Here is a 22,575-nt window from a genome sequence, read left to right on the forward strand (position 1 = left end):
GCGCAGGTGGGAAAGGGGGGGCACTGACAGCAACTCGCCTGCAGGGGGCGCAGTTAGAGAGCCCTGAGGTGCAGCGGGGCAGGGCCGCGTGGAAGAGAACTGGAACAAAGTCTCTCGGTCATGTTCCACAGCAGTCCCCACCCTCAGTTCCTGCTGCTGTCTCTGTGTCTGTGTGCTGCTCTGGTCAGAGACGCCATTTGTTTTCCTGCTGAGGTCATAGTTATACGGGAGGGTGTAATTACCAGAGTATATAAATATCTGTATAAACATGTCATCTCTGAGCTGCTATCCTCCACTTAACAGCACTGCAACAATGACCGTCCTCAAAATATCATCTCGTAACACTAGCGCTTGTCGCCTTGCGCAGGATATAAAACCAATAAAATAAAACGGCACAGAAAAAGGGACCGGCTCTTTCTTGACAGGACTGGGATATTTTGTGAGGGGGAGAGGATTTATTGTCTCACGCTGGGCGAGAGAGCTGGGCCATGACGCGGAGGTACCCACGTCCCCGCCCGGTGACCCCCCCGGGGGGGGCAGCTATTATTGGAGAGGAGGAGAAGCACTGCAAGCCGCGCAGAACTCCAGGTGTGTGCCCTGCTTACGCACCTGAAAGAGCCTGCACAGGCACACGCCGTTTCTCATTTACACACACCCGGTCCCACAGGTACTGCTGTGGTTTGAACAGGATCTCGAATGGTCTGCAGCCAAGCTGCTAAAGACCGCTCCTTTTCTCTGTGTGCCCATAAAGCCGGAGAAATGCTGAAAACCGGAACTGTAGCTATAAACTCACAGATAAAAATATCCAACAGACAAGGACACAACCGCAACTCTAAAAACGACCTTGAACAATCTCAGTGGTGGAGCTCCCTTACAGAGAGATTCTTTCATATGACTTTTCAATCACAAAATACATTTAACCAATCAGGTGTGTTGGTTGGAGAAAAAACCTCCCCTGCTGGGAGGCAGGAGACACACTGGGCCTCGGAGAGTGAGGGCAGAGAGTGGCACTCAGAGACCTGTCCCTCCCTGTGGAAACCCCCAGAGGACAGAAACCAAAGCAAAGCTCCCCTTTCTGAAACCACCCCATGGTACAAGCGTCAGCGGGGCACCTGCACAACTAAAATGAAGCTATATGCACTCAGATTTTGAATTTTAAGGAAATACAAGAGATAAAATAATAACTTTAGTAAGTTTAGTAAGTTTATCAAGTGATTTTTTCAAGTGAACCCCAGGGTACAGTGGCTGGATGCACCAAACTCACACCAATTCAAAGGGAAGGTCCAACCAAACACTATCCCTGGGTGAGATTTCCCTGTAGAATGACTCGCCCCTCGCCTGTTTTACACGTTTGAGACGCCTGGTTGCTAAGCGCCCGCTCACTCTGCCCACCTTGTGCCGGTCCGGCTTGTCGGTGCCCACGTCTCTCACGGGCTCCTGCTCGGGGGACCCAGGGCCCTCCCCGGGGGTGTCGGTGTCGCAGGGAGGCTTGGCGTCGGCGGCGGGCGAGGCGGGCGAGGCAGGTGGCGGCGGGGAGGCGGGCGCGGCCCGGTCGGCGTGGAGACGCAGAGCCTCCTGCCGCAGCTGCTCGTTCTCACCCGCGAGCTCCTGCCTCTCGCGCCGCACGCCCGTCAGCTCCTTGGTGAGGGCGTCCAGGCGCTGCCGTAGCTGCCGCACCTCGTCCCGTGCCTTGTTGCGCTCCGCCCGCACCTTGCTCCACTTCTCCCGCCAGTTGGCGGTGCAGTCGGACCACCAGCGCATGGTCTTCTCCATCTGCGCCGCCCGGGCCCGCGCCTCCTCCAGCTCCCTCAGACGCAGCTCCTCCCGGCTCTCCCAGTCCCCCCCCTCCCCCAGCCCCACCCCCACCCCCCCGCAGCCGGGCGACAGCAGCAGCGGGGGGCTGGAGTTGGGCGTGCCGCCCGGCGGGCTGGGCGTGTTGGTCATGCTGTCGGGCGACCGCATGCGGTCGGGCCCCAGGCCCAGCCCGGACAGAAGGCCCGCCCCCGCCTTGGCGGCCTCGGTCATGTGGGGGCTGGGGGTGTGGTTCATGGCCGCGCCGATGCTTCCTTCTGCGCACACAGGAAACAGGAAGTGGGCCCCTATCAGAAAGCCATGGTCCGCTTCGCTCTGGGGCTTCCTGCGGAAAACACAATCACAACAAAGCAGGAACGCGGTCAGTTCATCGCTGAAAACACCCAGAGGTGCTTCAGTTCATCGCTGAAAACACCCAGAGGTGCTTCAGTTCATCGCTGAAAACACCCAGAGGTGCTTCAGTTCATCGCTGAAGCGGTCAGTTCATCACTGAAAACACCCAAGAGGAGCTTCCGACAGCCACTGAGAATGCAGCGGCGTTCCCCTGAACGCGAGTAATTACAGAAAACAGCACACACCTACAACAGCAGGCACCACAGTAATGGAAAAACAGATCACTGACAGAGAGCTGCTGAAACACTTCTGCATTCTGCCACAGACGTATAAAGGTTGCCATAAATCCACAATGAGTTTAATTTTCAATTTAATTTTCCTGAAACATGGGGCCGAAACACAGCGGTGACAAATGTGTTTTCTCTGCTCAAGAGTAAAAAAAACAAATATTTTAGCAGTGACAAATTCATCCACACAAGAATGAATTCATCCGTATCTTTGCGTTTGAGGGAAAATGGCCCTTCAAGGACCCTGGGTGAAGAATTAGTTTTTTTTGTTTTTTTTTTTTTTTTTCATAAGAATTCCCCTGTTGCCGGTGTCGCTTTCATGTGCGTGTGATAAACTATTCCATCTGCTCCAGAACAATAAATAAAACAAATAAATTTTATTAGCAGCCCGGGCCCGGGGATCCGGACTGGTTCTGACCTGATTGGCAGCAGCAGTGGGTTTTTGTCGCGCTGCAGACACACGCAAAGCGAAACGTTTCGAGCCGCGGTGCCTTAGCAGCCCGCACTTTCCTGCCTCTCGTGCACGCCGAAAACGATGTCAAGGTTTATCCCCCGTTTCACAAGCTGGAACGGACCCTGATCTCCGCTCTGATGCGTATCGCAGCCCTCTCTCCCAAACCCCCTGCCAAAAACGCGCCGTCTCTCCCTCCCCTGTGCCACGGGAGTCACAAAAACGTCCCCCTCCCGCACCAGGGGCCTCAAAGCACGCCAAATTCCACATGCCCCAGCATCACGGCCGTCCCCAACGGTGCGCCCCTCGGCCAGGACACGGTGACGGGAACGCAGCAGACACATAGGCGGGCCTACCATGTGCCGCCAATCACTGATCTGTCTCAACCAACCACCGTACTTTGCTCTCCAGACTAGAGCATAACACTGATTGGTTAAAAACAGCAGGCCACTGATCACATATGAAAACGCAACGGGTGGAGCTCATTCTGGGGTTCACGAAGCCTCGCTGACACCTGGCAGCTGGGTGGAATCATGGCCACCAGAATGTGATGGGGTTAAATCCCCACAGTGAGATCCTAGTGATACTCCAGTAACACGTCCTTGAAGCAGGTTACTCATTTGCCAGGATTGCCCCAGTAAAAATCCCTCTGCATGAATGAGCAATGCTTTTAAGTGGCCATGAACCGCAGGGCAGATGAACAGCATAATAAAAGCCTGCTGTTGAGGGTCCATCAGAAAGCACGCCAGAATTCACCGATCCTTCCACATCTCAGGAAAACTGTGACTGTCTATATACACGTAACAGAGGGTTACAATACCAGAGACCACAGAAGGTTGTGGGTTTGCAGCCCAGCAGGGGTACAGCCGTTGTGCAGCTGTATTTTAGCATATTCAATGGGTAAGAGTGTCTACTAAGCACAGGATCAAAGTAACCAGGGAGTTCAGAGGTCAGAGGTAATCCAGCAAAATGAGACACTTTGCTCAGGAATAAGACAGATCACTGCACTAAGGATATGTCTGCACACTCTTTTTGGGAATAAAACACTTCACCCCCTCATTTGCACCCCTACCCCCTGCTGTACCCCCTGCACCCCAAAAACACACAGAACGCATCAGCCCCACAGTGAGCGGCAGATCATCTGAACAGAGACCGGTCTCCTGCACGGGTGTTAATGTGACAGCCGCTCTCATCCACAGCAAGCAACACAAAGGCCCAGAGAGCACGTAACGAAGCCACAGAAACGGCAGCACAGACCACATGTGAGCGGCTCACTCCGGCAGCGTCCGGGTGACAGGTCAGCAGTCACGCGGCGTGGGACGTGCTCGTTAGGTTAACTCCGGCGCTGTCGAGTGACGCAGACTGCGAGGTGCTGCCTTTCTGGAACACCTGAAACTCTACCTGCGGAGAGAGAGGGCTCCGTCTGACCTACATACGCTAACGTCCCCCCCCCACCCCCCCCCACGCATCACGGCGGCGCTTCTGACTTCAAGCGCAGGCAAACCCGCTGCAGCTCTGTGACTCTGGCTGCTTCTTCTGCAAACCCAGGCTGCCGTCTGAGGTCTGACGAGGGAACAGACACGCCGTGGGAGGGCAGGCCGAGGCAGCGTCGGGTCAGACCGGGTCTCTGCCCGACGCCATGGCAACACCGCCGAACCGACCGCGCATCCACGCCGGATTCTGCGGGGAGACGGCGGGGGGGGGGGGGGGGGGGGGGGTTGAAGAGAGAATAAGAGAGAGAGTGTGACTCTCAGGGGAGACAGAGATGGACAGTATAGGGGCAGGTAATGAAGAGAACAAAGACAATTGGAAACAGAGAAACACAGCGAGAGAGAGAGGGAGAGAGAGAGAGAGAGAGAGAGAGGGAGCGAGAGAGAGAGAAAGAGAGGGAGAGAGAGAGAGAGAGAGAGAGAGGGAGAGAGAGAGAGAGAGAGAGAGGAAGAGAGGGAGCGAGAGAGCGAGGGATAGAAGGAGAGAGAAATGGTGAGAGTATGGTGAGGCTGACCGACAGTTACAGAGAGGTACAGAGAAAGAGAGCGAAGAAGAGAGATAAAGTGTGAGACACAGCGGAGACGGGGAGACATAACAGGGGCAGGTAATGAAGAGATGAGAACAATAACACAAAAGCAACGGCAGACAGAAACAGAGGGAGAGAGAGAGATAAATGAGTGAGTGTGAGTGAGGCCGAGCGAGAGAGAGAGCGAGAGAGAAGAGCAGTGAGACACAAATGAATCAGGGTCAGACAGCGGGAGGCAGAGCGATGGAGGTGGGAGTGGGGGGTCGGTTCCACACAGGCTGGAATATTAAACGCTGATAACCGCATCGCTCAGAGAAGGTGTGACTTACCCATGTAAAGCAGTGGGGGTCGCTCTGGTCTGAATGATTAAAGGATTATAGAGCTACAGTTTCACACACCCTCCTGAATGTAAGCCCTGAGGAGGGAATGCTTTAATCAGCCTGGCTGCTGCTTCCCGGTTTCTGATCCAGTCAGGGTGAGGAGTGTGTGTATGGGGAAGACTCCTGCTTTATTTACGGCCTGCCTACGCTCTAACTCTCTCTGCTTCAGGGGAGGAAGAGGGGCTGCCAGATTAGTGCTCCCTGCAGAAGGCATGACACACACACACACACACACACACACACACACACACACACACGCAGACTCTATCAGCCCTAACGTCTCTTCGGTTTCATTAACTACACAATAGACAGGAGCAGTGCCAGTGGCCCTGGGCTGCGTTTAATACGCATTAACATACAGGGAAAACACAAACCGCCAAAATGTGCTAAAGACATCACTCTGAGGGGAATACCCAGATTATTATTCCAGAAACAGGCCCCGCCCTACGTGGAGAGGTCCCGCCCATGTCAGGCCTTTGTGGAAATCCAGCCCAACTTCCTCTGGCAGCAGGGGGCCGGGGGGTGGGGCTTATCCAATCCCCAATCCTCTAATCCGCAACACTGCCCATGTTCCAGCAGGGTTCTCCAGGGCATCTACCCCCCCTCCCCCCCCAATGCTCCACACAAACCCCTCCATCAGAGCACTTACTTACTTACTTACTTCCTGTGTCCTCTGTGTGAGCTGCAGTTCATGTGGTCTTTATGGGTACGTCAACCCCAACCCCCACAGTTATTTTCCCTTTGCATCCAGCACCTCCATTTCGGGACACCCCAACATTCCCGCGTCCATGAGCCTCGGCACCCACCAGGACGGGGTGCTTAGACACTCCTCCCCACTCGTCTGTGTAAATAAACCTCTACCCCACAGCCCCCTCCCCCCCCCCCCCCGCAGGGCAGAGAGAGTGAGCGAGAAGAGGATGGTCTGAGTAGAACTGCTCCACCCCCCAGCACCCCTAAGCGAGAGAGAGGGGAAGAGCAAGGAAACACAAAAGGGTCCTGTTCTTATGCCCATTCCGCTGAAACCAGGGGGGTGGGGGGGGGGGGGGCAATAATGGTGCCAAATCGGGGTATCGAATGTACCGCTGGCACCCTGTAACTGGGGAAAAATAAAGAGCCCCCCACACCCTTTGTACAAACAGGGCAGGGGGCTCTCTCAGGAGCTCTAGAGGGGCAGGGAATTGGGGGGGGGGGGGCTTTCCATGGTACAAGCTCCCCAATGCATGGAGCTGAGAACACTGTGAACCACATCCAGGTCTGCATACCAAACCCCAAATCACACTGAGGTACACACACACACACACGCGCACACACACACGCACACACACAAACATGCGCGCACATGCGCACACACACATACACACATTCACGTGCACATGCGCACACACATTCTCACAGACAGTAAAGACCAGAAACACGCCATCTGGAGACCCCCACTCTACTTCCTATTTCCTCTCTCTATCTCCAAGCAGGAAAAGCTGGGGATGGGGTGGAGAGCAGGGAGAAAGAAAGGAGAGAGGGGGTGGAGTAGTGTGGGAAGGAGGGAGTAGGAAGGGGAGAGAGAGACAGAAAGAGGAGAGATGGGAAAAAAGACAGCGTTCAGACGCAGTGTTTTCACCATCTCCGAGAACAGAGAGGTCATGAGGGGGAGGTGAGAGATCGACGTGTGCATGCACACACACACACACACACACACACACGGTCCCTCTGTGTGTCTGCGTGTGTGTGTGTGTGTGTGTGTGTGTGTGTGTGTGTGCGCGTGCGCGTGCGTGTCTGTGTGTCTGTCTGTGTCTGTCTGTGTCTGTCTGTGTCTGTGTCTGTCTGTGTGTGCGCGTGTGTGCGCGTGTGTGCGCGTGTGTGCGCGTGTGTGTCTGTGTGTCTGTGTGTCTGTGTGTCTGTCTGTGTCTGTCTGTGTCTGTCTGTGTCTGTCTGTGTCTGTCTGTGTCTGTGTCTGTGTCTGTGTGTGTGTGTCTGTGTGTGTGTGTCTGTGTGTGTGTCTGCGTGTGCGTGCGTGTGTGTGTGTGTGTCTGCGTGTGTGTGTGTGTGTGTGTGTCTGCGTGTGTGTGTGTGTGTGTGTGTGTGTGTGTGTCTGCGTGTGTGTGTGTGTGTGTGTGTGTGAGAACAGGCTGTGTGCGTTTCCTCTATGTGCAGAGGTGGTGGTTATGGTGGCATTCAGCCTCACACACGAGTCGACAGGACCTGTTTTCTACTGGCTGAAGACTGTTGTGTCTGTGTCTGTATTGTTGCTGCGACGCTGAATGATAATGGTGACTAATTAAAACTGAAATGCTACGGCTTTCAGTGAGTGGAATCTGCTCGTTTAAAACAGAAGAACACATCTGCTTCGGAAGACTGACACTGACCAAATACAGCACTCGGTGGCTGACATACAGACACTCGCTCTCCCTAATGAAGGTGCAGACCCAATATTGCGTGTTTCTCCAGAAACATCACAGAAACATTGCATAGTTTTAAAAAAAAAAACGTGTTTAATTCAGAACTGAACTCAGATGAAAAACCATCTGTTGAGACTTATGGAAAAATTGGCTGCTGCACTATAAACATTTAAAAAGCAGTGTTTTTAATGATTTAAGAGATGAAATGTTTACAGTAATAAGGGGAATCGTACACCCCTCGGGAGAGACCAGGCCGTGTGTTCCTGCAGTCTCGACTCTCCCGTACCCCCACGCGGGCGAGATCAGTCCTCTCGCCCTGTGATAAGCCGCCAGCTCGTGGCATGTCGCCCCATGGCGAGAGATCGCCCAGGGCAAGCTCAAAAAAAAAAGAGAAGGGGCTGGTTTGGGGTGGAGATGACCACGCAGCTCACAGACCACAACCGCCTTCAGAGGCACAACCTGGCGGCCTGAGCACTGGGGTCTCTCTGTACCCCACAGAAATCAGATGGGCTACCACTGCTTTTTGGGGGATTTCTGACTGACAATCCCAAAAGCTCCTTTAAACTGAAATACATTTAATTACATATTTAAATATACCAACACTAGATACACAGTGCAAGCACAGCGTGGAAGGGGTGACCACTCATCTGAGTCCCAGGGTGCAGCGGGAAGGTTAGGAATGTGTCTGACTCCCCCACCCCCAGAGGAGGGGGCCGCTGAATCACTCTCTCAGAGGGGGTGGGGCAGCACCTGGAACACTCGCCGACAGAGATGATGTCATTTCCCTTTCCCTAGCCCCACCCCCTTCCATTGGTGGCCCCGCCTCCTCTGCAGTGTGAGTACCCTCTCCTCTCTCACTACATTACATTACACTACATTACCTTCCTGTCATTCAGCAGACGCAGTGACTTAAATAGGTTACAATTTTTACATGTTATCCATTTACAAGGCTGGATATTTACTGGGGCAACTGTGGGTAGAGCACCTTGCCAAAGGGTACAGAAGCAGTGCCCCAGCAGAGAATCGAACCGCCATCCTTTGGCTTAGGAGCCCTGCTCCTTACCGCTATGCTACACTGCCACCCTCTCCAGTGGCATCTGGCAGTTCTATTCACCTCAATGGCTCCTAAAACAGACCCAAAATCCACCTGTGAAACAGAGAGAGAGACAGACCAACACAAACAACTGACAAACGGCAACATAACAACCACAAGACAAAAATAAAATCTGATTTCATAAAAAGGAAACAAAGGCAGACAGAGAGGAAACAGCAAGACACAGGACAGAACACAACAGTTAAAAAAAGAGAGAGAGAAAGAGAGTAAGACAGAAAGAAAAATGTGTTTGCCATCTTCCTGAAACCCGTTCCAGGACAGTGGTATCGTGGGTTGAGTGATCCCAGAAATGAAACGGCTCTATAAATAGCCGCATCTCTCCGGGGGAAATTCCCTCGGATATGCACACCAGCTGCAGGAGCCCAGACGGGTCAGACCAGCACCGCCGGGCCCCGGGGCGGCCCGAGAGACGGATGAGGGGCACGGTCTCGCGGAAAGCAGCAGAACCGTTCCAGACTCCCGGGTCCTGGGGCTTGTCTGGCATCTGCAGCACCAGAACACGACCAGCCCACACAGAGAGGGTGAGAGAGAGGGCGCGGATCAGCCCGGCCGCCTCGTCTTCTGCCCGCTCAAACCTCATTCGCCACTGCAGCCACGTCTCCTCCAATCAGAGGGCTGACAGCAGCCAGCAGGGGGCGTGAGAGAGCTCCTCAGAGCTGTGGTTTGGAAGTGGGACTTCCACACATGCAATATGGCCAATGGATCTCAGCGGGGCGGTGATGTTGGGCCCCTGAGGGGCACTAATCAACTTAATGGCTCCAATAAATACAGTGTTTCGTTGGGAAGACACGACGTGCAGGGTCTTGGTGATGTAACGCAGCGCTGGGTGAAGCACATAACGAGCAGAGGAAATACAGCAGTGGGCCTGCGGGGCTGAGATCCAGGAGAAGCAGCCAGGGAGTCACTATAGAGACAGAGCAGTCAGCAGCACAACGGTCACTACCACAACAACCACAAGCAGAACGGTCACTACCACAACAGTCACCAGCACAACGGTCACTACCGCGACAGCCACCAGCACAACGGTCACTACCGCGACAGTCACCAGCACAACGGTCACTACCGCGACAGTCACCAGCACAACGGTCACTACCGCGACAGTCACCAGCACAACGGTCACTACCGCGACAGTCACCAGCACAACGGTCACTACCACAACAATCACAAGCAGAACGGTCACTACCGCGACAGCCACCAGCACAACGGTCACTACCACGACAGTCACCAGCACAACGGTCACTACCACGACAGTCACCAGCAGAACGGTCACTACCACGACAGTCACCAGCAGAACGGTCACTACCACGACAGCCACCAGCACAACGGTCACTACCACGACAGTCACCAGCACAACGGTCACTACCACGACAGTCACCAGCACAACGGTCACTACCGCGACAGCCACCAGCACAACGGTCACTACCACGACAGCCACCAGCACAACGGTCACTACCACGACAGTCACCAGCAGAACGGTCACTACCACGACAGTCACCAGCAGAACGGTCACTACCACGACAGCCACCAGCACAACGGTCACTACCACGACAGTCACCAGCAGAACGGTCACTACCACGACAGTCACCAGCACAACGGTCACTACCACGACAGTCACCAGCACAACGGTCACTACCGCGACAGTCACCAGCACAACGGTCACTACCACGACAGTCACCAGCAGAACGTTCACTACCGCGACAGTCACCAGCACAACGGTCACTACCACAACAATCACAAGCAGAACGGTCACTACCACGACAGTCACCAGCAAGACAGATGCCATAAGGACTCTAGTAAGACGGTCTACCAGCACGGTCACTACCAAGATGGCTACCAGTGAGAAGGTCACGAACAAGGCGATCTCTAGCAGGGTGGTCTCCAGGGGGGCGGGCTCCAGGGGGGCACTCCGTCAGAGGGAGCTGACGGCTCCTCCTCAAGGTGTGGAGAGATGACAGAGGTGACGTGTCACATGGATCTGTGTGGCATCTCCAGGAGGAATGGGCTAACCCTAACCCTGCACTCCCGGATCTCTGAGCTGCATTCCCACTCGTCCCGGTTCTGACGGGCTCCTGATAACCCACCCTGTGAGAGAGAGGGCGAGCCCAGGCTGACCCCTGCCCTCCAGGCACGACGGGGCGGGGGCCAGGGAATGCAGGAAGGTGACGTCATCTCCCAGCGAGAGTGACATCGCTCGCTTTGACAGGGCAGGGATGACATCATTGCTTTGGCTGCTTGTCAAAACCAAGGTCCGTGCCGGGCGAGCTCTGAACAAGGTCTGGCCCTTTTTGTTTCCATGTGCAAGAGCCTCGAAAGGCAGCCACAAAACACCCTCCTAATGCTTCAGGTTCCACAGAGATCAGCCTCGAGAAACAGCCTCTAATCAGCTTCTCGGTGCTTCTGTTTGCACAGAAATCAGCCTCTGGAAAGAGCCTCTTTTTGTGCTTCAGTTTGCACGGAGAGCAGCCTCTCTCGGTGCTTCTGACTACACTGGAAACGGCCTCTAAAGCAGCCTCTCTCTGTCTGATAAGACCGGATCCACTCAGAGGTCAGATATGCACTTCCTGAAATCCCCGCTCCGTGAGGAGTTTTGTCTGTCTCCAGAGACCCTCCACCGTCGGCATGATGAACGCTGTCAGAGAACAGCATGTTCTGCCATGAAAGCGAGAGAGAGAGAGAGAGAGAGAGAGAGACAGCAGAACAAACCAGCCTCTGCACACATTCATTCCACTGCTCTCTGATGTTCAAACAACACACACTGCATGTACTGCTCTGGCAGTAACTGAAAGCAGTAAATGCCAATAAAGCCCACGGAAATCGGAAGATAATGGACAGGAGAGCTATGAGACAGGGCTGCCACCGCTATCTCCAGCAGTGAAATACATTCTGCAAGAGGCGTGTTTAAAAACGGCGGGGGGGGGGGGGGGGTTGAGAGAGTGAAAGACAAAGACGGAGAGAAACAGAGATAAAGAGAGAAAGAGCGAGACAGAGAGATAGACAGAAGGGCAGAGAGAGGGGAAGTCCCTCTCTTTTAAACGGTCTTCATACCCCCCCCCCCCCCCCCCCCCCCCCCGTCTCCTCGGTGACCCCGGCATAGCCATTACTTTTCCCCCAGCCGCCCCCGCCGGAGCGGTTCACACACCGTCTGAAAACCACGCGGCGCTCCAGACGAGGAGGAAACCCACTCTCATCCCCTTTCCTCCTCCCCTCAGTGGGGCGCGATCCGCTCCCCTGCCTCTGCCGTCTGCATGAGCCGAAACGCGAGAGTGAGGCGCAGAGCGCGGGGAGGGGGAGCTCGAACCCCAGCGCACTTCAAAGCGCGGCGGGGCGCTGCATCACCACATCACCGCGTCGCTGCAGCTGACAGGAGATCGCAGGCGGAGACGAGCAGAGATCACTCCACCGATCATCAGATAGAGATATGAAGAAGACACACTCACATGAAAGCCTCATCTGTAGCGCTGTCTGCTGACACACCGCCGCACTGAGCTGTGTAAACTCGATGCCTGTTACACCCACCGCTTAAAACTTTAATTACAAAACATTTATATTTTACACATACATACATATATATTAATATTCAACACTCTGAAAGACAACATTTGTGTGTGATATATAGATGCCTTTCTCTGCTTCTCTCTCTGCTTCAGGGGAGGAAGAGGCTGCCAGATTAGTGTTCCCTGCAAAAGGCATGAAAACACACACACACACACAAATTTTTTTCTTTATATCTTGTATAAAAATATAAGGCCTAGGAGAGGCACCATATAAGGATGGGGAACCACAGTTCTGTGCACTAGTCCGTGTGTGTGTGTGTGTGTGTGTGAATTAATCTGTGAATTAATGTAGAAACCACGACTGCTCCCAGGACATTTACTGAAGTAACAGGAGAAAGTGCAAACAGCAGAGGAGAGTCACAGCCAATACACCACACACTACGTTACAGCGCATCGCGCATCTTAACCTACTCAACTCAGTATGTTTTTGCTGGCCATAATCTGCGCTTTCTGGAAGTGAGATTTCCACATCTCTTTCCACCAGAGGAATTCTGAGTACTTCCTAAAGTGGGAGCCTGGAGCCGAACATTAGGAAGGGGGGTGGGATTTCAGCATCACACCCCTCAGAATCTGAGAGCGAGTACTGAAGTGAAGAGGGTCACAAAGCAGGGTGGGGGTAGGGGGTGCATTTCAGAGTCGCACACTTTGGCCCCGCAACTATACTGGACTGCCATGCACCCCAAGAGCATCTCTCTCTCACACACACACACACACACACACACACACACACACTCACACACTCACACACTCACACACTCACACACTCACACACTCACACACACATACATACACCCATACCATGCACATACTAACTTCTCTCTCTCTCACACACACTCCGCTGGGGGCACAATAATAGAATGGGGGTTGGGGCTGGTCCACAGGCCAAAGTGTGGGTCAGCTGCAGGTCACCAGGCCACAGTGAGGGTCATAAAGGTCCTTCCTCCCAGTGACCGCCTGCCCACTGCACATATGTCCCCTCTCTACAGCCTGCCGCTACTGCAGGAACAGGTGGCAGAGGGGGAGCCGAAGCAAGGCCTAAAACACACAGCCTAAAACACACAGCTCTGCGCAAAAGCCTCACGATTACCGCTGAACCCGTGCACTGGATTAAGGTGCTTACAGGCCACAATGAGCACCATTGTGAGCACCTACGAGCTGCCTCTCAGCTCCTGCCAGCTCAGGTCATTCAGACCGCACTTTCCCCCGCGGCGGCGTTTCATGAGCCGGTCTTACAAGAGAGGCTGCTGCCGACCAATGAGAAGTGGCCATCCAATGATGTCGTCATCCGTCGACCACAACCACAAGCCGCTGAGAGATCCGTTGAAAAAGAAAGACACAATGGCTATCAGGGGAGAGCATCCGTGTAAAAACCACAGGAGAGACAGAAGGTGAGCAGCAGCCGATGGAGCTGTTAATTTACTCCGTTACTCTGTTAATCTGCACAGACCTCCCTGACACCACCGACGCTGTCAGCATGAAATAGCACAGTGCTAGGTGAAACTGCAAGTCCCGGAGTTACAGTCTGTCCTCTAATTAAATGCCTCTGAGAGCCATGAGGTAAACAGCCACCTGTGACACAGGCCCTGTCTGAACTGCAGCGACACGCTGTGACTCACCAGCCGCCTGCACTCTCTGCTCTCTCACCTCAGACCCTCACGCTTTCCGAGCACGTACACTGTGACCCGCGCCCCTGTGACACTGCGCTACGCGCTTGAATTTTAACTGCAGGTCTGAAGTCTTGAGAGGGAGAAAGACAAGGAGAAGAGGCAGGAGGACGCAGAGTCAAGCAGGGCCCATTCAAACTACAGGTCATGTGACCACCGCCACCACTGCCCTGCTGCAGAACAGGGTGGCCAATCAGAACCCTCCCTGGGTGGAGACAGACAGTCAGGGAGTAGAAGCCTGGACACCCCACAAACCCCAAAACCACAGACACTCGGAAAAATCTGACAGACCAAACTGTGTGCCCTCAGGCACTCACAAACATAATGACAGACCCACACAAACAAGGACAGACAACAGACACGCCCACACACAGACACAGAGACTCCCACCCAAGTGGACGGATTTAAACACTAACAGACCCGATCCGCCAGCGTCTCCAACACAAACAGAGGCCCCACGGCCTGCTGGGAAGCGTGACAGAGCCCCCGCTCTCTCGTTTCAGCCCCGCCCCGCCGGGGCTCTGAGGGGGGACATCACTCATCCCCCCCGCACGCCCATGCAGTCCTGGGACCGCTCCAGAGCAGGTGCGGGGCGGGAACAGGGATCCGGGCTGCCCCCTCAGCACTGTTACTGCACCCCAACACGCACCAGTCCCTGCTCCCCTCTCCTCTCACACACCCAGGGGCTGCTGGGAAAAAGAGAGGCGGGTGGAGGAGGAGAGAAGAGCGGGAAAGCAGAGGAAGAGGGAAGAGAGACAAAGGTAGAAAAAGAAGAGTGTAGAGGAGAGACAGGGAGAGGAGGAGAGAGAGCATGTGGAAGAGAAAGAGAGTAAGAGAGGGAAGGAGAGCGGGAGAGTGAATGAGAGAGAGCGCAAGGAAGAGAGAAAACAAGGGAGAGAGAGCAAGGACGAGAGACAGAACGAGGGAGGGAGAGAGAGAGGGAGAGAGAACGAGGGTGGGAGAGAGAGAACGAGGGAGGGAGAGAGAGAACGAGGGAGGGAGAGAGAACGAGGGAGGGAGAGAGAACGAGGGAGGGAGAGAGAACGAGGGAGGGAGACGGAGAGAGTGTGTGAGAGTGTTTCGAGAGGCAAGTGAAGGGCTTCCTGTTGAGGATTTTCTTGCATACTGAAAATCCCCCCGCTACCCCTTAAGGGACGCGCTGTCAGGGTCCCGCCCGTAAATCTGCCCCTGCTCCACTGAGGGGGAAAAAAACGGGCTCTCAATCAACACCCCAGCCTTCCCAGCATGCACCTCTCACAGACAGCCGGGACCGCCCGCCCTGAGACTGAGTCACACTGTCAAAGACCAAGGGCCCCGCCCCAAGGCCTGCTGGGACAGGAGGGTGACACATCACTCTCAGATGTTTCATAACTCCATCGTTTTTGTACTCCTCGTTTAGACTGCCACATTTTAAACTGAAACAGAACCGGGATCTCTGACCAGCTGGCCAGGTCTGTCACCAAGCCCAGAAGCCGTGGCGTGCTGGCAAACGAAGACGTTACAACACACACAAACAAAAGCGCTACTTTAGAGGTAACTAACAGCGGAGGTCGCGACCCCATCTGAAAAATCCGCTAACTGCATGACAGCCGTTATTGATTAAACTGGGAATGATTTTCAACTCGGAGACGATTTTGATGAGATCCACACAAACAGCCGTGCTGCTGCGGCTACAGTGAGCGCGCTCAGCAGGGATGCGTAAACAGCACGCCCCGCGCTGGCCAGGCGCACCAAATAAACAGCCTAATTAGCCGCAGAGGAAGGAGCGCTCATTAAAGCACAAACTGGCAACCCGCGAACGAAATCCCCCACACCTGCTGAGCATCTGCTGTGCCTCTTCAGGTTTAAACCCGCGAGAACGGCACGGCGTCTGCGGAGTCCCAGGGTGCACTGCTGCAGAGACGGGAGACGATCGCCGTGGAAACGCACGGCGTCTTCACACAACGCCAGCCGTGCCCACAATGTGCCCGCCGCACCAGCCAGGTCTGGAGCCCCAGAAACCACACCCACCGCCACATGAGCCTCTAAAACCCCGCCCACTCTAACCCCATTGGTGGAACCTGGCAGAAGAGGGGGACAGAGAGGAGTCAGAGTTTAGAAAGGGAGGGACAGAGAGAAGTAGAACCAGAGACAGAGAGAGGGGGGAGAGATCAGCCTTTTGTGCGCAGAGCAGATGGCAGAGGTTCTTCATAAATAAAACAGACCGAGGATATTTACAGCCATGGGGGTCAGCCTGTTCCCCCTCCACACAGTGCAACGTGGGACAGGATCCTGATTTACTGTGCGCTCCAACAATCAGCGGCCAGGGCCACAGGAGTCTGCTGCCCTCTGACCATCTCCGTCTCCGGGAAAGGGGGGGGGGGGGGGGGGGGGTTAGGGCACACTCACACAGGCACAGCAGAACTCTGACTGGCCTCACATCTTCAAAACCCTGCGGTGAGCTTGATCAACCGCTGTTCGCTTTGGAGAGGAAGTGGGGCACTATGCTACAATGCGAAAGGCCGCTTGCAGTTATGACGGCACCCACAGCATCCCGTTTTTTTTAACAAATCAAGCAAGGAGGCAAACTGTGTGTTTGTATGAGTCAGAGAAGCAGAAAGCGCAGTCCCTAACGCTCTCTCTCCCTCCGCTGTCCGGAGCAGTAAAACACTGAGGCAGTCCATCATACTGCGATATACTGCCTCAGGTATAAATCACAGGACAGAGATGCCCCCCCCTCCCCACCCCCACCCCCACTGCAGATTGCAGATCCACTCTTGCCTCAAGCTCTTCTCAGGCATCTCTTGCAGTTTACCTGCTGGATTCAGGGCGAACCTCAGAGGTCGCGCGCCACACTGCCAAAAAGAGTACAAAGAGGACACTTCAGTGACACAGACTGCAGTCCAACTCAACACCAGCTGCGTCTTCTGCTCACGAATCATTCAGAGGTAAAAATCACACCCGGGCACTCTCTCTTCAGCACGAGAGAAACACAGCCCTGACCTGGGTAGGTGTGATAGAGATCAGTGTGTGTGTGTGTGTGTGTGTGTGTGTGTGTGTGTGTGTGTGAGTGTGACAGACAGAAAAATTTAGGATGAATGAGGCTAAGAGTGAGTGTGGGAGACACCCTCTCCTCCACCTCCTTCCCACAGAAACCCACACATCTCTTTGACGCAGCCCCTGACGTGTGTGATATAGGGCCTTCCCCCCCGGGACCTCACAGGATAAACTGTTTGACTAAAGGCTTGTTTTGCATTTTAATAAACATCATAAACCTTCCTGCCAGCACCACTCTGTTCTCCAGTATGCAAGAACAACAGAGACCCAGGAACCAGGAAGCAGGAAGCAGGCAAAGCAAGAGAAGCAGGTGAAGAAGGAAGTAGGAGAAGCAGGTGAAGCAGGAAGTAGGAGAAGCAGGTGAAGCAGGAAGTAGGAGAAGCAGGTGAAGCAGGATGTAGGAGAAGCAGGTGACGCAGGAAGTAGGAGAAGCAGGAAGCAGCAGTGGGGTGATGGGTACAAGGCGGGACATGAGGAGTGATGGACAGGCCGTCGCTGAAGCAGCCAGTCCTGACGAGGGGGAAAATTCCTCCCATAAAGCTAATCACCATCAGACTCATTCCTCCTCACTGACGCTGCACTTCAGCGGACTCTTAACTCTTCTTTACGACTTCCGCACAAGGCCAGGTCACATGACTGCACCACTGTCACATGACCCAGTCTCCTACAGTCTTCTACACCACAGGTGGAGAAAGAGATGTGGCCAGAGGGGGGGTGGGAGGTTAGGAATCACCGAGCGGAGCTTAATCACGAACAGCAGGAGACGTTAAAAGATGAAAAGATACGCTTCTCCCGGTGCTGTGTGAGGCATTACTGAGCGTCCTCCCTCACAGACACATACAGGATGCATTAGCCGGCCCTGGGGGCCCGGAGAGGGCCCGTATCACTGCCTCTAATAAAACAAAGGAAGGAGACTGAGGAATTAAAACCATGGGGGGGGGGGGGGGGGGGGGGGGGGAGAGACTCCAGCAGCTGTCCCGAGCCAGGAAGAAAGGGGACCAAATTGGGGTGGGGTGGGGGGGTGGGGGGGGTACACGAAACATCAGCCACCAGCCATCCTGAGGGAGCTCACCTATCAATCAGTCAAACTATCAGGGAAACCCCCTCCCTGCCCCCCAACCACCCCCACTCTCCTTTAAAAGAGCTCCCACAGAGCACCCCCCACCGTGGCACTGCCGCTCCTGCACTTCATTCCGAGCCCAAATCAGATTAGCGCCGATACGATCCGGCCACACCGGGGCCGAGCTCCGCCGCGGGTACACCGCCATCCAACCTGCCGAGGAGCAACCACACGTAAACCATTAAAAAGCTCCTACAGACAAACCTTAAAAATGCAACAAAAAGCCTAGCAGTAACCATCACTGTAAAATTGTGAAGAAGTATAACTTGTTCACCTTTGACAGTTTTAGATTTTTCCAGATGCTTGCCTGAGGTTACTCACGATCTGGCACTTCCTCCACTAAACAGATGTTTATCGCTTTCAAGGGACAAAGTCTGGGAGACAAGGGCCTCAGTTAGAGGTGACTGTACGGTACAATTCAGGAAGAATTTTGGACAAACAGCATTCAAGGTCAAGGCCTCAGGGAACTGGAATTCAATACCCACTAAAAGAGAATCCACAGTTTCAAAACAAAACTAAACAAGAAAGCTGTGTGCTGCACCACACTGACTCACACAACACACACCTCCAGCATCTCACACACCTGACTCACACAACACACACCTCCAGCATCTCACACACCTGACTCACACAACACACACCTCCAGCATCTCACACACCTGACTCACACAACACACACCTCCAGCATCTCACACACCTGACTCACACAACACACACCTCCAGCATCTCACACACCTGACTCACACAACACACACCTCCAGCATCTCACACATACTGACTCACACAACACACACCTCCAGCATCTCACATACTGACCACAGAATACACACCTCCAGCATCTCACACACACTGACTCACAGAACACACACCTCCAGCATCTCACATACTGACCACAGAATACACACCTCCAGCATCTCACACACACTGACTCACAGAAAACACCTCCAGCATCTCACATACTGACCACAGAATACATACCTCCAGCATCTCACACATATTGACCACAGAACAACTTGTACTCAAAGAAGAAATGCACTTTTTCAGTGATCAGCAACACTGGGACAGAATCACTCTGCTAACTATGCTAACCCTGTTTGAACTCTCTCTGGAAGAATGCACTGAGAATGCATCATATCAGCAGGAACCTGCCAATACTCCGGCCTGTTCAATACCTGATTAGGATGCAGAGAGTCTCCAAGCGAAATCCATTTTCCAATTTCTGATGCTGCGTCCCAGACAGTAATTAAAAGCCATTCCACACACACACTCATCACTCAGTCACTCCTGCTGGGCTGAGGAAAGGAGTATTTTCCATCCTGCCGTCTGACATTAACGCAAGACGCGGCATGCTTTCGTCCTGTCAAACACACCTCACGAGCACGACAATGGAATGTGAACATGCGTTGACAGAACCACCACCAAGTAACGCACACACACGACCGTTCATTTCCCTAACACACGGCAACAAATGCCGAAGACTGGCACGACTGCCAGGGTATGACAACAAGCAAAAACATGAGTCAACGCTGTACCACGAGGATTCAAAACCTACCATAAGGCATCAATTGCCACATTATGGCAACACACACCAACTGAAAGCAACACTCGCGAATGCAATATGACACAGGCTCGCACAGGAAGTCACACTGCACAGCTGCAGCCTTCCGTCCTTCCTGACAGGGGAAAGTGAGAGCGTGCAGTACGAAACCCGCCCGGAATCAAAGCACCGCCACCGGCTCTCACAAGCCGCTGGAGACACAGGTGGCCGCAGCTTACCTCTTACCTGGAACGCTCCGTCTGCCTGACTCCCTCTCGTCACTCTCGTTTCCCGATCTTGTCTTCCTCTCTCTCTCTCCTCCTGACTGCTCTCCTTTCCCCCGCGCACTACAGCACTTTCAATTCCTCTTCTCACTGTGTGCCTCTCACTCCTCTTTCCTCTCCTCCTCTTTCCCCTCCAAAACGTCCTCTCTTTTAACCAGCTCCTTCCCTCTCTCTCTCATCCCCCACTCTCTCACTCCTCCTCTCAGTTCTCCTCCAGCTCTCTTTCCCTCCTGTCTTAGGTGCTGAGTGAGAACTGGAGTACAGGATAACTCCACCTGTCCCTCTCTCTCCCTCCCCTCCTGTTTCCACTTCCCACCTCTCTCTCCTTCTCCTTCTCTCTCTCTCCTTCTCCTTCTCTCTCTCTCTCTCTCTCTCTAGCTTTCTCCCTCTTGTCTCTGGCAGGTGCTGAGTGAGAACTGGAGTATGGGGAAACTGCTTGTCCCTCTGTCTCTCCCTCTCTCTCCCTCTCTCTGAAAGGCCTCCCTCCCAGTTCTTGCCCATAAAGCATCTCTGCAATGAGGGCAATAAAGTCTTTCACAGGAACATCTGCTCAGGACACCCCTCTCCCCATCCTGCAATAGAGTAAGGCTGCATCTGCCCCTCACCCCCTCCCTCCCACCTCCTCACCCCGGCTCTTTGGTGACTCAGAGTCAAGCCAAGATCCCCTTAATTGTCGGATTTTGGTTGATAAATAATCCAATCCCCTGATATACTGCGCGTCACTCCAAAAAAAACCCCTTGGCATCAGTCCATGTGTGAAGTATTATCCAAGAGGGTGGTTAAGAAATGTCAGAAAAATCGTGCGGTTCATGTATGAAAATTTCAGCGTTTTGGAAATTTAACAGAGGCGGTGCTTTAAATGCAAGGGGACGGCCTTGGAGGGGTGCTGCTAACAAACGTGAAGGGGAAAATTTCACCCGAAAAAAGCAGCCTCATCCAAGCGATCTGGTCCACAGATGGGAGGTCTTTCTAGATGGTCTCTGCAGTGGTACTGCATGTGGTAAAGCTGTGTAAGAACAGTCCAAACCATGGCTTACCGCAGTCTGAATTTCTCAGACCAGACACATTAAATTCAGCTTGACAGCAGTACATCTCTTTTGTGTAAATATAACAGTGTGCACAGACACATTCAGGGTTAGGGTTAGGTTTAAACAAAAGAGTTACTGTTTTTGGCAGTGTTCAACATCTCCTATCACACTGGAGAGCCTCTCCATATATCTCCATTTCCCTTTCAGTGAAAGCCCAACCACAGGACTGAGAGGGGTCAGTGTTTAGGGTCAGGCTAGGGTTTGGGTAAAAGCTTGAGGGTAAAGGTTAGAGGCCGAGGGCAGGGTTGGGTTTGGAGCAGGTCAGAGTTGGCATTTAGGACGCTAACTTGGCGATTGCTGTGGAACAGCCTTTTTGGAAAGGTCTAGCTACCTTCCTGAATTTGACAGTCTAGGTAGGTTCCATCGCCATGGTTTTATAAATTCCATTCCCCCAGAGGTTCCATCAGGCCGGCAGAAGGCACATGTGTTCTACAGCCATGCTGTCCACTGTTCCCGGAGGTGGTTCTGAATGCAATTCCTCTTGTGATTGAAAATACCATGTCCTGCTCAGGGTAGTTACTCTGTGAGTGTGCGTGTGCGTGTGTATGTGTGTGTGTGCGCCCACTAGCTCCCACATGTTTGTGCAGGCACGGGTGCAGGCACGGGTGCGACAGTCCGTGCTCAGATCAGGGAAAGCTTCTGTCTTTCCGCTGCTGCCTTGTTTCAGGTTTCTGCACAGAAATGGATTCAATATGAAAAGCAGAGATTTAAGTGAAACCAGTGGGCCTGTGCCAGCAGCAGAGTGGAGTCTGAAAGGGCTCGAACCGTCTGTACAGGAATGTTTTTTCAGAACACTGCCTCACGCGGCTCCCTTATAATCAACTCAAAATCTCAGCGAGCGCAATTACAAAACCGAATTCCACACCCCTCCCAACAAAAACAAAACAAAAAAAACAAAACAAAAAAAAAAAGATTTCAGATTTTTCAGCTCTGCCGCAGGTCTCACGGTCACCTGACTGGCCCAGGAAGGACCCACAGTGAGTTTGTGCACACACATGCTCTTACGATGACTTGAGGATTTTTTGTAACACCAGAGAAGATACCCAGGCAAGGCTGGATGCAGGCCAGAGCAATCAACCTCCCACGCAACAGAGCCTCTGGAGCGAGGAGGATCTTCAGCTTCCAGGGCTCTTCATTGAATCACACAGATCCAGACCACATGAAACACTCACAGACTCCCCTTACTCATCTGAAAGAAGCCCAATGGCATGCTGGGACTTTCCGGTAAACACACTCCGGGGGGGTGGGGGGTGCACACATGAATATGATCAGGCCCAGCTCTGTTCCCGTGGTAACGTGTCACCGTGAAAGGAGCTGTAGGTGAGGCCGGCTCGCTGTCTGGCTGCACACTCTTGCAGTTCAGCTCAATCTATCAGGCTGAGACAACAGGAAGTTTCAGAGGCCCCTCCCCCTGCCCTCAGGGGCCAATCAGGCTGAGAGACAAGGTGACTGGACAGCGGAATGTTTGAGCACAGCGCCATTCATTCCTGTGGACTGACTCACTC

General features: G+C 53.6%; 2 protein-coding genes across 4 annotated transcripts in view; one reads left to right on the plus strand and one right to left on the minus strand.

The window, feature by feature from the left end:
* ccdc102a (coiled-coil domain containing 102A) overlaps window positions 1-22,575 on the minus strand; it is a 69,340-nt gene that overhangs the window by 35,169 nt on the left and 11,596 nt on the right. Inside the window, exons 2-3 of one of the 3 annotated variants that reach the window (XM_036544610.1) lie at window positions 16,800-16,839; window positions 1,393-2,137 (exon numbers count right to left, since the gene is read on the minus strand). In XM_036544610.1, the coding sequence (XP_036400503.1) occupies window positions 1,393-2,049 (657 nt within the window). In that variant the 5' untranslated portion in view covers window positions 2,050-2,137; window positions 16,800-16,839. Of the gene's footprint in view, window positions 1-1,392; window positions 2,138-16,799; window positions 16,840-19,937; window positions 20,002-22,575 lie in introns of those variants that run through there. The other 2 variants (XM_036544611.1, XM_036544609.1) reach the window with 2 other exon arrangements.
* LOC118788241 (histidine-rich glycoprotein-like) lies at window positions 9,129-10,627 on the plus strand. Its single transcript, XM_036544197.1, has 2 exons — window positions 9,129-9,308; window positions 9,749-10,627. Exons 1-2 carry the CDS (start codon window positions 9,129-9,131, stop codon window positions 10,625-10,627), a joined length of 1,059 nt encoding a protein of 352 aa, XP_036400090.1.

Source organism: Megalops cyprinoides, chromosome 13 (assembly GCF_013368585.1).
Source record: "Megalops cyprinoides isolate fMegCyp1 chromosome 13, fMegCyp1.pri, whole genome shotgun sequence".
Lineage (NCBI taxonomy): Eukaryota > Metazoa > Chordata > Actinopteri > Elopiformes > Megalopidae > Megalops > Megalops cyprinoides.